Below are 16138 nucleotides of genomic sequence, written 5' to 3'. Positions count from 1 at the left end.
GTTAATGTCGTTGCCAACATTGTACATCCACTAAAAAATGTGATTAAATACAGTTCCGTCTTAAAATAGGCCCCCCAAAATGTTAGTATTATGCGACAAAAGATACCAGGAATAAAAGAAATGGAAATCTTGTGAAAGAATTGTAAAAACAAATGACGTTTGTTGGCCATCGTACATGAGTCAATACATTCAAAAGTGAAAAATAATTTTTACATTGCCGGGAACTCAGCAAAATGTAACGTGATGTCAAGTTTTGGACAAGTTTGATAACGATTTAGTTGCCACACTTGGGATTGCTGTTGCTCACTGTTGTTTCAAGCGTTGCTCACCGACTTTGTGTGAACGCTCAGACCCCTGGAAAATTACAGGGAACATTGGCTGCGTGTTGCCCTGCGATTGGCTGGCAACCAGTTCAGGGGGTCCCCTGCCCACTGCCTTATGATTGCTGGGATGGGCTCCAGCACCCCCGCGACCCTACTGAGGATAAGTGGTGCAGCTAATGAGATGTGATTGGCTGCATGTGGCCCGCGGGCCGTAGCCTTCCCACCCCTGCTGTGGTCGCCAAAGTTCCGAACCAGAAATAGCCCGTCATTAACGTAAAACTTTAAAACAAAGTTGTCCTCCATTAATGTTCGCTTTGGAGTGAAATGCCGAATTTTAGAAAGAAAACATCGAAAGAAAAATGTCTCCGCGTAAATCTCGCAACGAACCAAAAGAGGCATGAAGTCTTTCCAGCTCTGCAATTGGCTGAAACCAAAAGAGCGTAAGCCCTACGTGATGACGTCGACATAGAAGTCCTGCGCCCTCTTCTACCCGGCGAAGTCCAACAACAAGAAGTAAGAAGCGACGACAAGTCGCCTGGAAATCACCCGAAAATGTGCGCCTAACTGTCGGCGTCGCTTTCCCCACCTCTACGGAGCTCACATCCAACCCAACTCAGAAGTTGTTAACGTAGCAGACGACCCCCCGAGAATCTCCGGGTAAGCCGTTTCTCAACGCTGGCTAACTTATGCTAACTAGCTTAGCATGCTATCTTAGCACGCTTCTTGTTCTTTTGTTCGGGGGACTTCGGAAAAAAAGGACAAAAAATAAATGGAGTCCATGATTAAGACCGAAAAGATGTCATAACATTCCTATTAAGTGTACGTTTATTATTGTCGGTGCGACTGTCTCAGTGTTTGTTCTTCACGTTCGCCGCTTTTCGCTAAGAAACTTGTGCAAGGGCTCTCATGTGATGGATTATGGAAATAATCTTGATAATGGAAAAGCCTCCTCCACCCAACCGGGGAACAAGTGCCCAAAAGGAGCCTGCCGTGTAACCGAATCGTAAGGTTGCGACATTTCGGAAAAAGTCCCTGGCACATGGCGTCTCGGAAACACTTGTTGACACTCCTGTTTTTGTTTTGCACGAGCTATTGCAGAACTCTTGGGAAACAAGTCATGTTTATTTGTATAGCGCCCTATGTTCCGGTCCCGAGCCTTCATTCTGAAAATGCTGGTCTACTAGTGATCCCAAGAGCCAAGAAGAGATCCGCAGGTTGGAGAGCGTTCTCCTTTTTGGGCCCCAGTCCTGTGGAATGCTCTTCCCCCTGAGATTCGATCTGACACCTCAGTGGAAATATTTAAATCTAAGCTTAAAACACACTTCTGTTCTATAGCATATGAACAACCTATATTTTATGTTGGCCAACCCAAATGCCCAAACACCCAAATAAGTTAGGCACCTCGGCACCTAGGTTGGTCATGCTTTCGTCCCTCCGGATGAAACGGGACACAAGAAAGCGGCCATGTCACTCGGGTCAGGATGACACAACACTCTCTTTTGTTCAACAGCAGGGCCCGACAGCTTTCACTGGTTTACCCCTGCTGCATCATACAGGTGCCCTGCCCATCCCCTAAAACACGCCCAAACATCCTTTTACAACACCTCTCCACTCATTCCTGTCACCAATAGCTCTAGCTTTCACTAGAATTGCACAAGAAAATGCCTGTGGTTTATGATATGTTTGGACTTACCAACATTATTTGATATATCCACTCTGCACCACAAAGAAATCCGAAAATTCAGTGCAGGAAAGAGAGCTAGAGCTCATGTTGGTATAGGAATGATAGGAATGAGTGGAGATGTGTTGTGAAAGGATAGTGGGATGCTTGGATGCGTTCTAAGGGATGGGCAGGGGACCTGTATGATGCGGCTGGGGTAAACCAGCGAAAGCTGTCGGGCCCTGCTGTTGAACAAAAGAGTGTGTTGTGTCACCCTGACGCGAGTGACATGGCCACTTTCTTGTGTCCCGGTTCATCTGGAGAGACAAAAGCATGACCAACTTGGGTGCCGAGGTGCCCAACTTGTTTGGGCATTTGGGTTGGCCATGGTCCAAAAATGTTTGTGTGTGTTTTTTGCCATTTTTTTTCCTTTTTTATTTTCCTTTGTTTTTGTATACGTGTTTGTCTTGCTGTCGGTCATCCTCTTGAGGGATATGACCAAGGCAGATAGATAGAATTTAAATTTTACAAATACGTTTTTATTAACTTAGGCCAGTCTCTAAGCATTACGTTGTAAATATTTTTCTGCCTTTGGTCCTGATAGTCTTTTATCTCTAAAGTCTTTATTACATCGTTACCCTGGGGTGGCATGTCTAATCTCATTGCATACAATGTTTTTGACATCGTTGACAATAAAGAAAATTCCATTCCATTTTTCTTTCATTCCACCATTAATTCCATCATTTGTTCTATTGTCAAGTCATGTTTATTTGTGACGCCCTTAATCACAAAGAGTCTCCAAGGGCTGCTCAGACCACAGATGATTGCAAACAACAGACTATGACACCATCCCCTGATCTAAAACCTACATGAGGGCAAGGAATACTCAAAAACCTCAACATGAGGAAAATGAAGAAACCTTGAGAATGACCGCAAATGAGGTCATCCCCCTTCCAGGATGACCAGTCAAAAATGGATGTTGCAATAACAAATACACAGATATTCTCAACATAAAATATAGGTTATTCATATGCTATAGAATACAAATGGGTTTTAAGCCTAGATTCAAACAGTTCCACTATGGTTGCAGATTGAACCTAAGGGGAACACAACACAGGAGATATTGCAGAACCATTGGGAAACAAGACAATTACAATTAGATACAACCAGCAAATTCAAAGGGATTATATCACACACTTAAATTCTTCAAGTAAAGGACAGAATAAATAATATATAGTATACAAACACATACATACAGTGAATACTCATTCATCACGGGAGATTACGTTCCAAAAACCACTTGTGATAGTCAAAATCATACAATTATTTTAGAGCAAACTACTCTTTAATGCATTGACGGCAAAGGAGAAACTCTTTTTACAAGCAAAAGCGTTCATTTAACAAACAAACGGACTCCGCTATATCTGTAAACTTTTGAAGAGTAGTGTCATTGGGTTTTCCAAATGAGCAATGGCTCAGCCTCCCCTGTACTCATTGGGACACAGTTTGAAGATTGTGTGACGAACACTATGACGAGTTTCACAGTAGGAGACATTTTGCAGGAGGCAATGCATGCCCACTTCTCAAAGTCACCAAAAGGGCCTTAGCCATGCATTGGAGGCTTCTATTTGTGATTTCATTCTTAAGTCCAAGCTGCATATTTTCCCAGGACAAGCCAATTTCTCCATCGATGGACTACCAAGAGTGCCTTTCTGTTAGTTTGGTGTGGAATCATTTATCACAACACTGCCAACATTTGTCATCGTGTTTATTTAGAGGTAAGCTAAAGAAGCTAAGCCAAAAGTTTACGTTGAGGCTAGGTTCACTCTGCAGAGTGAATGCTCAATCCCGATTTTTGGGTGGAATCCGATGTTGACTAGAGCCCTTTGGACCACTGCTAACAATCCTGTATAATTACCTACGTACAAAACCTAGCACATAACAGGCCACTGAACTCCCAGTTATAAATAACTTCATATTTATCTCTTGTTTCGATTTAGAGGTGGATAAATCAGGTTAAAAAAAAAACAATCACCCAGCCCCTAAGGATACCTCTGATCCAATTGGCATGTAAATTTTAAAATGTGGAAAAAAAAAAACAAGAAAACTGAGGAACTGCAACGCAAATGAAAGGAAATGCCAGCCGAGCTTATCCGACTGTATGGAGTCTGCTATGCGCACGGTGATAAACTCATCGCGTTTGAGGGCGGGGCTTAGTCAATTGAACAACTTGCTCTAAAATGTTGATGAAGAAAATAAAAGGTGTGCGTGTTTTTTCATCATAAACCTTTTTTTGTGTGTTCTGTGCGAAAAGATGGAAGGCCTGCACCCGCACTGCCTGAAATGCATCAACCGGCGGTGCATGGTGCGTCCGGAGGCGGGGCTTTCCTGCGACCTGATCGGCTGCCCGCTGGTGTGCGGGGCCGTTTTTCACGCCTGCAAACTGTCGGAGCATCGGCTCCTGTGCCCGTACCAGCGTGTGCCCTGCATCAATAGCGGATTCGGATGCCCCTTTGCCCTCACCCGGGCCAAGATGGCACGCCACCTGCGGGTCTGCCCCGCCAGCATCGTCTGCTGCACTATGGAGTGGAACCGATGGCCCGTCAGCTACGCCGACAGAAAGTCCTACGACAACCTCAGCCCGGACTTTGACCGCGTCGAGCAGCTCGACATGGCACTCGCCCTGCAGGTAAGCTACCCAAAATGTAGAGGATCCGATTGCTACCTTTAAACGTTAGTAGACACTCAAAATAAGGAGAAAAGCCCTCAATGGATTTTCAACTTGCAAGGAAGAACAGTGAGAGAAGGATTCAGATAAGAGAATTTCATTCCCTGTTCTGACGCCCTGCCCTATCCCCCATCTTTTTATCGCTGGACCATAAGGCGCACCTGAAAACCCCTAATTAGCCAGAAATTTGAAAGTGCGCCTTATAAACCAATGCACCATATATTCTTGAAAATACAGTGGGTACGATTGGAAATGCATAGTTACAAGTAAATGCCACTGCATACGGTAACGATGGAAAAAATGTCCGTACTCTGAAATCTGAAAGAAAAATGACCAAACTCTGTCTGCAGGACCAGCGCATGCTCCTAGAGTCCCTGAAGGTCACCACCAACGTGTCGAAAGACTGCGACGGCGCCAAGATGGCTGAAGAGCCCGTAAAGGATGGCGCCCACGGGGTTGTGGAGATTGAGCAGGAGCCGTTCGGTGAGCTTTACCGAGCCTCGATGGAGACCAGCCGGAGCTTGGCAGCGGCCTTGGACATCCTTACTAACTCCAAAGGTGTGGTGGGCGTCGAGGGCAGCGCTGAAGGGAACGTGGACATGAGCGAGAGCGACTCGGACTCTGATGGTGAGCTGGGGGCGGCGGGCGGCGCCCACCAAGGGGAGTCAGCCTGGCCGGAGGAGGAGGACGATTTCGTGGAGTTGTTTTTTGAGGACAAGGAAGAGGCTCGGGACTCTGCACCCGTGGAGCCGCCCGCGAATTCTGTACCTGTGGTGGCGCCCTACCACCAGGCGGAGCCTCCAGCGGCACCTACGCCCCTCCTCCTCTCGGACCACGCCAGGAACAACTTCCTGCATCAGCTGCCCGGCGAACTGCGCTACCGCTGCTTGGAGCGCAAGCTCCAGAACGCGGAGGTCCTGCGCGGCATCAGCATGTTCACCCTTAACGGGCGGCGGGCGCTGCTCTCTGACCCCTACCTCTTCCGCGCCAAAACGGCGGACAAAGCGGTGGACACGTCGGACCTGGAGACGGCCGAGGACCCGGCCGGCCTGCACGGCATCGACCTGATCACGGCCGCTTTGCTTTTCTGCTTGGGCGACTCGCCCGGAGGGCGCGGCATCTCGGACAGCCGCTTCGTGGACGGCTACCGCATCGACTTCGGCACGCAGACCTTCTCCTTCCCGTCGGCCATCTTGGCCACCGACACCACGGTGGGCGACGTGGCCTCGGCTTCGGCCTGCGACCACGCCAGCCCCCAGCTGTCTAACCCTAGTCCCTTCCACACGCTGCGCCTGGACCTAGTGCTAGAGTGCGTGGCGCGCTACCAGACCAAGCAGCGCTCCATGTTCACTTTCGTCTGCGGGCAAATCTTCCGCCGCGACGAGTTCTCCTCGCACTTCAAAAACGTGCACGGCGACATCCACGCCGGCCTCAACGGCTGGATGGAGCAACGCTGCCCTCTAGCTTACTACGGCTGCGCTTACTCGCAGCGCCGATTTTGCCCGATGGCGCAGGGCTTCCGCATCGTGCACGACCGCCATCTGGGCTCTTTCGGGGTGCGGCCGGGCCTGGGCGGCGGGGGCGGCGCCGGCGACCGTCTGAGCGGCCTTCCCTTCGAGGTTCTGCAGCACGTGGCTCGCTTCCTGGACGGCTTTAGCTTGTGCCAGCTGTCCAGGACCTCGCGTGCCATGCGGGACGTGTGCGCCAGCCTGCTGCAGATGCGTGGCATGGTGGTCCTGCTATGGGAGAAGAAGCGGCGGGACGACGGATCGCCGTCCTGGCGGATCACTGAAAAGGTCGGTCTGAGTCTTATTGCCTTTTATTCGGGCCGCAACTAACCACCAACTGATCGTCAACCATTGAAACCATGAGTTGTCGTCGGATAACTGTAAAACTGAAACTTTGCGTACAATTGAGTTAACCCCTTTACGTTTCTGTCAATTTGGCCTTAAATCCCAATCATTAAGCTCATCATTGTTTTCCATTTTCTATTGAATTAAGATCGATAGTATGAGTACTATAATGACACAATTTATAAGGACACAATAATCATTCAGACTTTGCCAGAAAAGTCAAACTTGATGCTTAATCTTAAACTCGTGTGCAAGTTGACAATTAAACACTGCTTAAGGCTACTCCCTTCTTCACAAAAAAATCAGCTGAAACACACAATATCATTAGCCACTAACAAGCAAACGTTGGCATATCAAGTAAGCGACCAGAGACTAAGATTCAGGATTCAAAGTGTTTCTTGTCATGCACAGTAAAGAACTACGATTCCTTGCACGGATAAATTCTTACTTAGAAACTAGAGACATTTTTATATACAGCACAATAAACATGGCCCCCTGCCCAAATCCCCACCCCGTGGCGGATGTGTTTGCTTGCTCCGCGCGTGCTTGCCGGCGTTTCGCTTTTGATGATATTCAAAATATTCTTTTATATATACATGTCTATAGTTTCTTAGATTTATTACGCTGGCAACTCTGTGGACAGCAAAGTAAGCCAAGTCATGTCATGTTTATTTGTGACGCCCTTAATAACAGAGTCTCAAAGGGCTGCACAGACCACAGATTATTGCAAACCACAGACTATTATGACACCATCCCCTTATATTGTCAACATAAAATATAGGTTATTCATATGCTATAGAATAGAATTGTGTTTTAAGTCTAGATTTAAACATTTCCACTGAGATTGCAGATTGAATCTCAGGGGGAACAGCATTCCACAGCCCCGGGGCCCGAATGGAGAACACTCTCGAACTTGCGGATTTCTTCTTGGCTCTTGGAATCACGAGTAGACCCGCGTTTTCAGAGTGAAGGCTCCGGACCGGAACATGGGGGGAAATTAAATCTGAAAGATATGAGGGAGCAAGTCCATGCATGATTTTGTATAATACCAACAGAACCTTAAAATCACATCTTAAGCTAACAGGGAGCCAATGCAGGTTAGCTCAAATCGGGGTTAAGTAAGAATTTCATTGTGCAAGGAATTGTGTTTCTTTACTGTGCATATGACAATAAACACTTAGAATCTTGAATTAAACAATGCTTAAGATGATTTCACTGAAATAAAAAGTATCACACACACATGCGCGCAGTCATCGGCTAAAAAGCAAATGCTAACATGAGCTAGCTACTAGAGACAAAGGTTACGTTTCCGCACTTTAAAACGATAAGAACAAACAAATCAAAGCAAATAATTCTGAGCTTTTGCCAACCTCGTCTGTGACTCCATGTTTTGGTTTGTTTTTAGCCTCCCCGTCGTGGTGCTTTCGTGCCATATCCCATTTTTTGTTTTGTGAAGTGTGGGGTGCTCCCACTCTTTTGGGTCGGAAGGTTTTTTCCGTGTCCGTCATGTTTCATGAGTTGAACTGAGGATTGTATTGTATTTATTTTTATTCAGCCAGTATGAACCATAAACATGATACGTACAAGAAATCACTTGACACGCGGACTCTTAATAATGATAATATAATAGATTTAAAAGACTAAAAAGAATAGAGTAAAAAATATATTGTAGTGTATAATACAAGGTAATTATATAGAATAGTTTAAAAAGAAAAAATATGTAAAAAGACTATAGAGTAGAATAGGTCGGAGGAACGCCGTTGGCATAATACTATACATAATAACCTAAATCAATTCCCAGATACATATTTGGTTTTCGCCGACAGGCACGTGAACGTTAAGGGGTCACGAAATTCATTGTCGACGACTGTTATTATACATTTTGCTCCAGTCTCGACTTATCGTCGCTGCCGAAGCCGTCGTATGCTTTCCTTCTAAATGTCAATCCTCCCGGCGGGTCTCAGGTGTGGCGCTTCAGCACGGCCTTCGGCACGGTGGACGAGTGGAAGTTTGCCGACATCGCCAGTATGGCCGACCACCTGAAGACGTGCAGGTTCAACACGGTGGAGAGGCGAGAAGAGGCCGTGCCTCTGCCGTGCATGTGCTTCACCCGAGAGCTCACCAAAGAGGGCCGCTGTCTACGCTCCGTGCTCAAACCCGTAGCCTGAAGCTACGGAGAGGCTAACGTCGGGATTGGGCACGATGCGCGGGTTTGCCACTCGCCACTGGTAACACGTAGGTAACGCGGGTCAGCTCAGCAATGGTAACCACTCAAGTACCAGAGTTGATCTGAAGAAAAATCAACGGTTTGGACCATAGCACTGTTTCTGCCAGTGCGCTGAATACCCTGAAGCGAGGAAGGAGGACAAAAAAATCCAGCCCGACCCATTGACTTGATTTGCAAACCCCAAATTTCACATTTTATTTGTGGGGACTCGGGAGGAGGAGAGATGATTTATCATAACAAAGTAAAGCTTGTCTTTTGTAGCCAATTCCGAGTTGACGGATTTTTGACAGGTTGAAAATCAGACCATAAGCCGACGCGTCAGAAGTACCGCCTTAAAAATCAAATGCGACTACTTAGGAGAGAGGTAGGTAGGGACATAGATGATCTGCACTAAAAATGAATTCTTATTCCAGGTAAGATCGTGTCTGAAAATATCCGTCCGACCCAGGCCCGCAGGTATTAAAGCCCGACCAACCCACTTGATTTGCAAACCCCAAATTTAACATTTTGTTTGGGAGGATTCGGGAGGAGGAGAGCTGATTTATCATAACAAAGTAAAGCCTGTCTTTTGAAGCAAAATTAGAGTTGACGGATGTGCGATAGGTTGAAAATGAGGCCATAAACCAAAGCAGCAGCAGTACCGCCTTAAATATTTTGGTGCGACAACTTGAGAGTTGGAAAGATAACGCATAGAATGTCCGGGGGTTGTTTTTTGTCATTAAATGCGTTTTTTCCTTTAGTATCCACATGTTTTAATAAACTATTTTCTAAACAAATTTTTGTTTATATAAAGTCAGAGAGAAGCCCGACCCAGACCTGCCGATATCAAAGCCTCATCAGGCATGTGCCTGACCGATTAACATGATTTGCAACGCCCAAATTTAACATTTTATTCGGGAGGACTCAGGAGGAGGAGAGATGATTTAGCATAACATAGTAAAGCCTGTCTTTTGTAACCAAATCAGAGTTAACGAGCTTTTGGCGGATTAAAAACTAGTCTGTAAACCAAAGCAGCAGCTTTTTCAAATCCGGGACAGAGAAACCTGACCTCAACTTAATAAATGACATCTTGGGCTTGAATTTCAGGTCTGACACAGTTTCGGGTTTAAGAGCTTACATCTGAAAATCTATTATCCTGTAAAACGAAGATATGTTTCTCGCTCAAACGCTTTTCAGTGTTTACAAAAACAACAACATCCTCACTCAACCAGCACAAGCATTCACTGTTTATTTTCATAGCAAATCAAAGTGGGCGGCGTCCGTCCGGAGCTAACTTTCAGACGTCATGCTAAGCTAACGGGTCTCAGTCATGAAATGTAGCCAAAAAAAAAAAGAAGAAAATGAATGTCAAGTATCGGAGGGCGTTCCAAACTGCGATCGTCGGCACCCGCGGTATCGGAATGGCCGATACTCCAGGTGGCTTCGGAGCACGCAAACAAAATGGCGGCAAGTAACACACAAATACTATATTTATTCGTGTATAAAGCGCATTTCTTTGTACCCTTAAAAGAACTCCGTCTGGGTGCGTGTATACACAAGGTGGTACGTTAGAACATCCGAGCAATAAGTCCAGATCTATTGCTGACCACATTTGCACAGTATTTAATCGCAACAGGATTTGAACCTAGATCATGGAGGTAATGGGGCATTATGGGAAAGAGTTCAGCCAAAACAATGTGTTACGACGAAATGACGACACGCCTTTTCCTTTGTAATCTCTAAAGACCCGGCACTTTCACTGTATGTGTATGGGTTCGAATCCCGTTGCATCCGGTGTTCAGCAATACTTTTTTTGATCAATGCTCGAATATGCTAACGGACTATCCCAATTTCTGACACAATGTGTGTGACCTACAATGCCTCATTTTGTAATACGGACCACTAGATGGCACTGTCGTCCGTTGTGATGAAAAACCAGTGCCACAGCAAGCAAGACGCAGGGTAAACATGGCAGACAAAAATGATCATTGGCCTGGTCATCAAATCAATGTTTTGTATTTTTTTTACCACTAGGGGGCACTAACACTGACTTGAGTTAAAAATACGACAATGCCATCAGGGTTGGGTAGGGTTACTTTAACTTAATTACTTTCAATGACTTTTGGATGACTCCAATACCAAATATGCTAATAAAAGACAAAAGAAACTCAATATGAATAAAATGATGACTCACAACACGTGGTAAGCTTTCTCTCCTGGCTTTGATCTCTGGCAAAACTCACTTAAAATGCAACAGAAACAAAATGAAAATAAACCCAAACATCATTTTTGCTGTTCCATGTATTCCGTTACTCCCGAAGCCTGCACAAAATGTAGTACTTTTATTTATATTTAGTTTCTTTTGTACTTTATTAGCATATTTGCTATTGGAGTAATCCAAAAGTCATTGAAAGTAATCCAGTTCAAGTAACCCTACCCAACCCTGGCCATCATACTGTTACACAAAAATACAACTAGAGAAATACCGCAATACTACAGCAATACCTCAAAAAATACTACTGCAGTAATGCTGGAACACAAAATTACAACGACAGAAAAAAACTACGATAAACAACTACTAAAATGATACATAACTGCTACAAAATACTACGGTAATAATACATTTTATTGTGATGCTTGTATTCTCTAATGCACATGTGTCAAACAGGCGGCCCGCGGGCCAGATCAGGCCCGCTAAAGGATTGAATCCGGCCCGCGAGACCACACTCAGAGAAGCGCAAGAGAAAAACGAGCTGCAGGTTGAAATATGTCAACTTGATGTTGCCAAAGCCAGGTGCCTCGAACAAAGACACTGTGCTTGTATTTATTTCTCTCTCTCTCGCTCTCTCTCTCTTTCTTTTCCACCCCTTTTCTCCTACTCTGTCTCTGTCTCTTTTACTCTCTGTGTCTCTCTTTTTCTCTTCCTTTGTTTCTCTTTGTCTCTTTCTCTAGCTGTGTCTTTTAACCTCTTTTGCTCTAACTTCCTTTTTTCCTTTTCTCTCTATTCTCTTTCTCTCTACATACCCTTCGCGCTTTCTTTTCTTTTCTCTCCTTTTGTCTTCTATTTCTCTTTAGATTTCTTTCTTCCTCTCCCTTTCTTTTCCCCCTCTCTCACGACTTTTTATCTCTTGTTTCTCGCGCTCTCTCCCTCTCTCTCTCGTTTTCTTTCTTTGTCCCCCTCTCTCTCCTTTTCCCTCCCTCTTTCTCTTATTTCTTTATCTCTTTTTCTTTCTCTTGAATTTACTAGTCCGGCCCCCCACAGAATGTTTGTTCTATCATGTGGCCCCCGAGTTAAAATGAGTTGGACAACCCTGCTCTAATGCGAAGGAAAACCAGTGCCAAATGAGCGTTGCGTAGCAGCAAGTTGCCAGACAAACATGAACTAAAGTAGGGATTCCACTATGTCAAAGAAATACAAATTTCTACACCTATGTTTTTTTTAAATAGGAATGGACATTGGTATGATAGTTCATGTATTTTTGCCTAGTATTTTTTTTTTAACTGAACCACTAGGGGGCACTATGTATTACATACAGTGTCTATAAACTGAAGTGGATTTAATGATGTGGCACTGATCAAATACATAAGGAAAATACATAGTTTACATTTATATTTGACTATTTTTGTACCACTAGGGGGCACTTAATAGTACACACTGTCCCTTTAATCTGAGCTGCGAAAAAAGTGAAACTGAATCTTCTCCCGCTTTCGAAAACCAAAAACGAGGAGAGCCATGCGGTCAATTCGACTCTCCGGAGAACAAATGCATTTTTTTATCGTCTCATTTATGCCAGGAAGAATTTCAAAATAAAATATTTTTGGGGGAGGAAGGCAGGGTTGAATTTGTTTACGATTTGATACCGCTTTTGTTGTTTGGAGGTGAAAAAAAGCACATTGGTTTTGGCTCCAAAAGCAAAAGGTGTTTTAAAAAAATCACTATTTTAAGAAACGGTATTTTTATATTTTGGCGGGGTGTCTTGGAAGTAAATCTGGAGATAAATGTCTTAACTGTAAACGAAAGCAGATTTGTGATCACGGATTTGTGCGCTTTTACTAGAAAATGTTTGATTTCACAGAGAAAAAAAAATCAGTTGTTCTTTAAGAAAAACTGGTCTCATTTCCTCCCCAAATTTTTGTTGGTGTAGCCCGATTGGAAAAGTTGACACAAAGTTAATCTCCCGTCGGATTTTATAAGTAGCACGAGAGTGGTGGCTAATTCATTTCTTCATTGACTCTCCCAGGCCGAAGTTTTCGGAGTAGCCTTGCGGACTGTTGCGGCGTTTGCGACTAGGGTTCGACAACTATGGGTTTTTCAGGCCGCTCGCCGATACCGAGAGCCGATACTCATTTGCTGCGAAAACGTCAAAGTCGCCGTAAGACTTTTGGAATCATGCAAAAAGAAACCACCGACATTTGATATCAATTCTCAAACTTATCGCAAGGAGACTGGGGGAGAGTGAGTCCTGGCTGCATCTGAGACTTAATAATCCGGCAGTCGGATGAACAAAAATGCCGATACCCATCAAATGCTCGAATATCGGTGGCGATGGGGTCGACTTGTAGTTGCATAGTTTGTTTTTTGTGTTTTTTTTTTTTATTTTTTATTTATTTGAAGTGTCTGAAACTGTTTTTGATGCTCAGGAAAAGCTGCCTCTGTCAAGTATTTAGATTTTATTTTTTGAATTTGCACTCTGAGTGATTACTGTAAAATGTTACAAAGCATGCATATGGCTTTTCAAGTTTGCCGTTGTCGGGCAGAAGCTTTACAAACATTTTGGGGTAATTGGGGGGGCGGGGGTTTCACCTACTGATGCTTTTGACAATAATAATAACGATAAAATCCAACTAGTGCTTTTTCCAATACGCTGCTTATTGCCGAGCCGATTGTCAACGGGTTCGGTAAAGTATATATAGGACACAATTTTGACTACATCTTAGAGTTGCTGACTTTGCTGATTCAGTATTCAAATATTTACTGAAACTCGATCCGTTAAACCACTTAAAATTAGCCTCCCTCCCGCGGTACTTGAGAGAAAAGGTGCAAGCAGTTCTTTTGGTAAAAATGTCACAAAATACTACAAACGAGAAGGATAGCGACATATTGAGAGAGAAGCGAGTGCATAGTTCTGCCTATCTCTACCTCTCACCCAGTCCAACTGCTCTGCTGGCATATAGGGATATGGGTGTTTACAGTTTGTTCTATGGGTTTTCATCCCCTATATATTATTCAAAGAGCTTCCATATAAAGGATTCCGTAGCGACATACAGCCAAACGGGTTCTATGGGTGTGGCATTGTGATTGCAAACTAGTTGAGATTGTGCCCCTATATTTACGGGACCGAAGCCTTGGTTTTCCCTGTATAGCTTCGACCTAGCACAGATTATGGTCCTCGATGCGAAACTGAAGTATGGAATCAATTAAGAAAATAGCAAAGGTCTCATTTTATCTCCAAGCCAGATGGACTCCTAAAAGGAGCCCTATCTGGCTCGCTAGCCATAGGTTCCCTAACGTATTAAGCCATCAAACGACGTCAATGGCACCGAATGAGTAAATGGCGACAACTCAGGTAACGATGTTGGCGTCGAAGGATTTTATACATTTGACTATAAAGGATTTTATACGATTGAATACAAGTTACATTGATTGAGTGCAACGAAGATTTTCACCGAGTAGGCTTTAGTTCAATGACAGGTCACGCTGTTCCGAAGGCAGAATATTTTGTCTAGTTCTGTTGATAACAGGACTCTGACAGAGGACGGCAGGCATTGTTTTGAGTTTTCCAGACATCGCGGCGAGGTGGCGGGGCTCACGTGGGGCTTCATTGGCACGCCCATGGGAGGAGCCGGCACACCATCTTGCGGAAAGGCGTGGGCCGAGAGGAAAGAGCTAGAGGACTCGAAGAGAAGGCTCGCCAGAGACTCCGACGTCACTTATTCGGCCGTATTCGATGGAGTTCACTTAGTTCGATTATTAATAAAATGAAATCTACCTCCTTTTTGTAGAAAATTAAGTTTGTGCCCGACAACGACAAAGCCGCAAATGGTGTTACCTCCTCAGGCTAGATGGTTAACAGTGTGGGGTATTTATTTTTTTTTAAACGAGTGAAGCTCCTTTTGCTTTTCATTTCTACGTTTTCTTCACCGGCTTGTTTTCACTCCAGCTGTCAAGTGCGCTTTCACTTTTGACCGCCGCCTTTTCAATGAAAACCATTTGAAAATCCGAGTATTGTCAATTTTTGTCTCAAGTTCTTGTCTGAAATGATGTGGAGTATTTAGGGTTTGTAAGGGTCCTTGAAATCCTTGGAAATGCTTACATTTTAAGTGGGATTTCAAGGTCAGGAACATGCTTGAATTTTGGGTGAAGTGCTCGAAATGGTTGCCATTCCCGTTTTTCTGGGCAGTCGGACTCTAGAGGGCGCAAAAAATGAAGAAAAACCACGTGAACATGACACCGATACGCCTGCTTTCAGTCTTTAAGGCAGCGTCATGTGAAGCGTCACCACCACCTATTGGTCGCACCCAAGAGGACAGCTCTATTTAGAAAACGGGCTCTTTTGAGGAGCTGTCCGGCTCCTGAACAGCTCCTCAGATTTTTTTGTTTTTAATTATGATATATTTTCAATATGTTTTGCAGGGGAAACCTGAAAAGCGCATGAAATATTGATTCATCACAGACCTACCCCCTAAAAAAATTGTAAAATACAAAACGATTTGAGCTTTTCACACTGAACACAGTTCAAGTCGAACAACACAAAATCCTTGAAAATAAAACGATAAGATTAAATTAAAAATGTTAACTCTCTAGAGCTATAGATAAATGACAAAATGCAAAAAACAAACTATTTACAATTCTATTTGAACCAATTTAGACACAGAGCCTCTGAAAAACATGCAAAATATAATATAAATGATATATAAATTTAAAAAAAGGCAAAAGATGAGCTGTCTCTGAGATTGAAAGAATTAATGTACTCTGTTTGGGAGCAGTCCAATATTATCTGGGGTGGCTTTAGCTCAGGAGGTAAAGAGCTTGTCTTGGGATCAAGCGGTCGCAGGTTCGATTCCCAACTCCTCCGTGTCTCATGTCGAAGTGTCCTTGGGCAAGACACTGAATCCCTAATGCCCTCAATAAGCAAGTTGGCGCCTTGCATGGCTGCTATTGGTGTGTGAGTGTGTAAAAGGGAAAACGTGTGAAGCACATTGTAAAGTGCTTTGGGGGGTCTTCATTGACTTGAAAACGCTATAAAAATGCAGATTACCATTTAGCATCTTGATTATCCTCAAAACGTTTGGAGGCTGATTCCCTATTGGTGTATGAGTGTGTGTGTAAATAGGTAAGTGTCAAGCACATTGTAAAGCGCTTTGGGA

The 16138-nt window shown here is 44.2% G+C and overlaps 1 protein-coding gene across 2 annotated transcripts; it reads left to right on the top strand.

The window, feature by feature from the left end:
* The first annotated feature begins 808 nt into the window (after positions 1-808).
* Positions 809-15028, top strand: fbxo30a (F-box protein 30a). 2 transcript variants are annotated; one of them, XR_015852812.1, is made up of 5 exons: positions 809-980; positions 4298-4672; positions 5062-6507; positions 8529-11564; positions 13012-15028. XR_015852812.1 is itself a non-coding variant. In XM_088353844.1 (4 exons), exons 2-4 carry the CDS (start codon positions 4298-4300, stop codon positions 8730-8732), a joined length of 2025 nt encoding a protein of 674 aa, XP_088209970.1. In that variant the 5' UTR covers positions 809-980; the 3' UTR covers positions 8733-15028. The 2 variants fall into 2 exon arrangements, 1 of the variants encoding a protein (XP_088209970.1); XM_088353844.1 differs by having other exon boundaries at positions 8529-15028.
* Positions 15029-16138: the final 1110 nt, after the last annotated feature.

Source organism: Urocampus carinirostris, chromosome 15, assembly GCF_059441175.1.
Source record: "Urocampus carinirostris isolate Australia breed hairy pipefish chromosome 15, RoL_Ucar_1.0, whole genome shotgun sequence".
Lineage (NCBI taxonomy): Eukaryota > Metazoa > Chordata > Actinopteri > Syngnathiformes > Syngnathidae > Urocampus > Urocampus carinirostris.
Note: the sequence above shows the minus strand (reverse complement) of the source record. Positions and strands in the feature narration are given on the sequence as shown.

Excerpts from the sequence above, each read along its gene's own strand:
- fbxo30a (XM_088353844.1), top strand. The coding sequence starts at position 4,298 with ATGGAAGGCCTGCACCCGCACTGCCTGAAATGCATCAACCGGCGGTGC. Across the intron at positions 4,673-5,061 it reads ACATGGCACTCGCCCTGCAG|GACCAGCGCATGCTCCTAGA; the intron begins GTAAGCTACCCA and ends CTCTGTCTGCAG. Across the intron at positions 6,508-8,528 it reads CCTGGCGGATCACTGAAAAG|GTGTGGCGCTTCAGCACGGC; the intron begins GTCGGTCTGAGT and ends GGCGGGTCTCAG.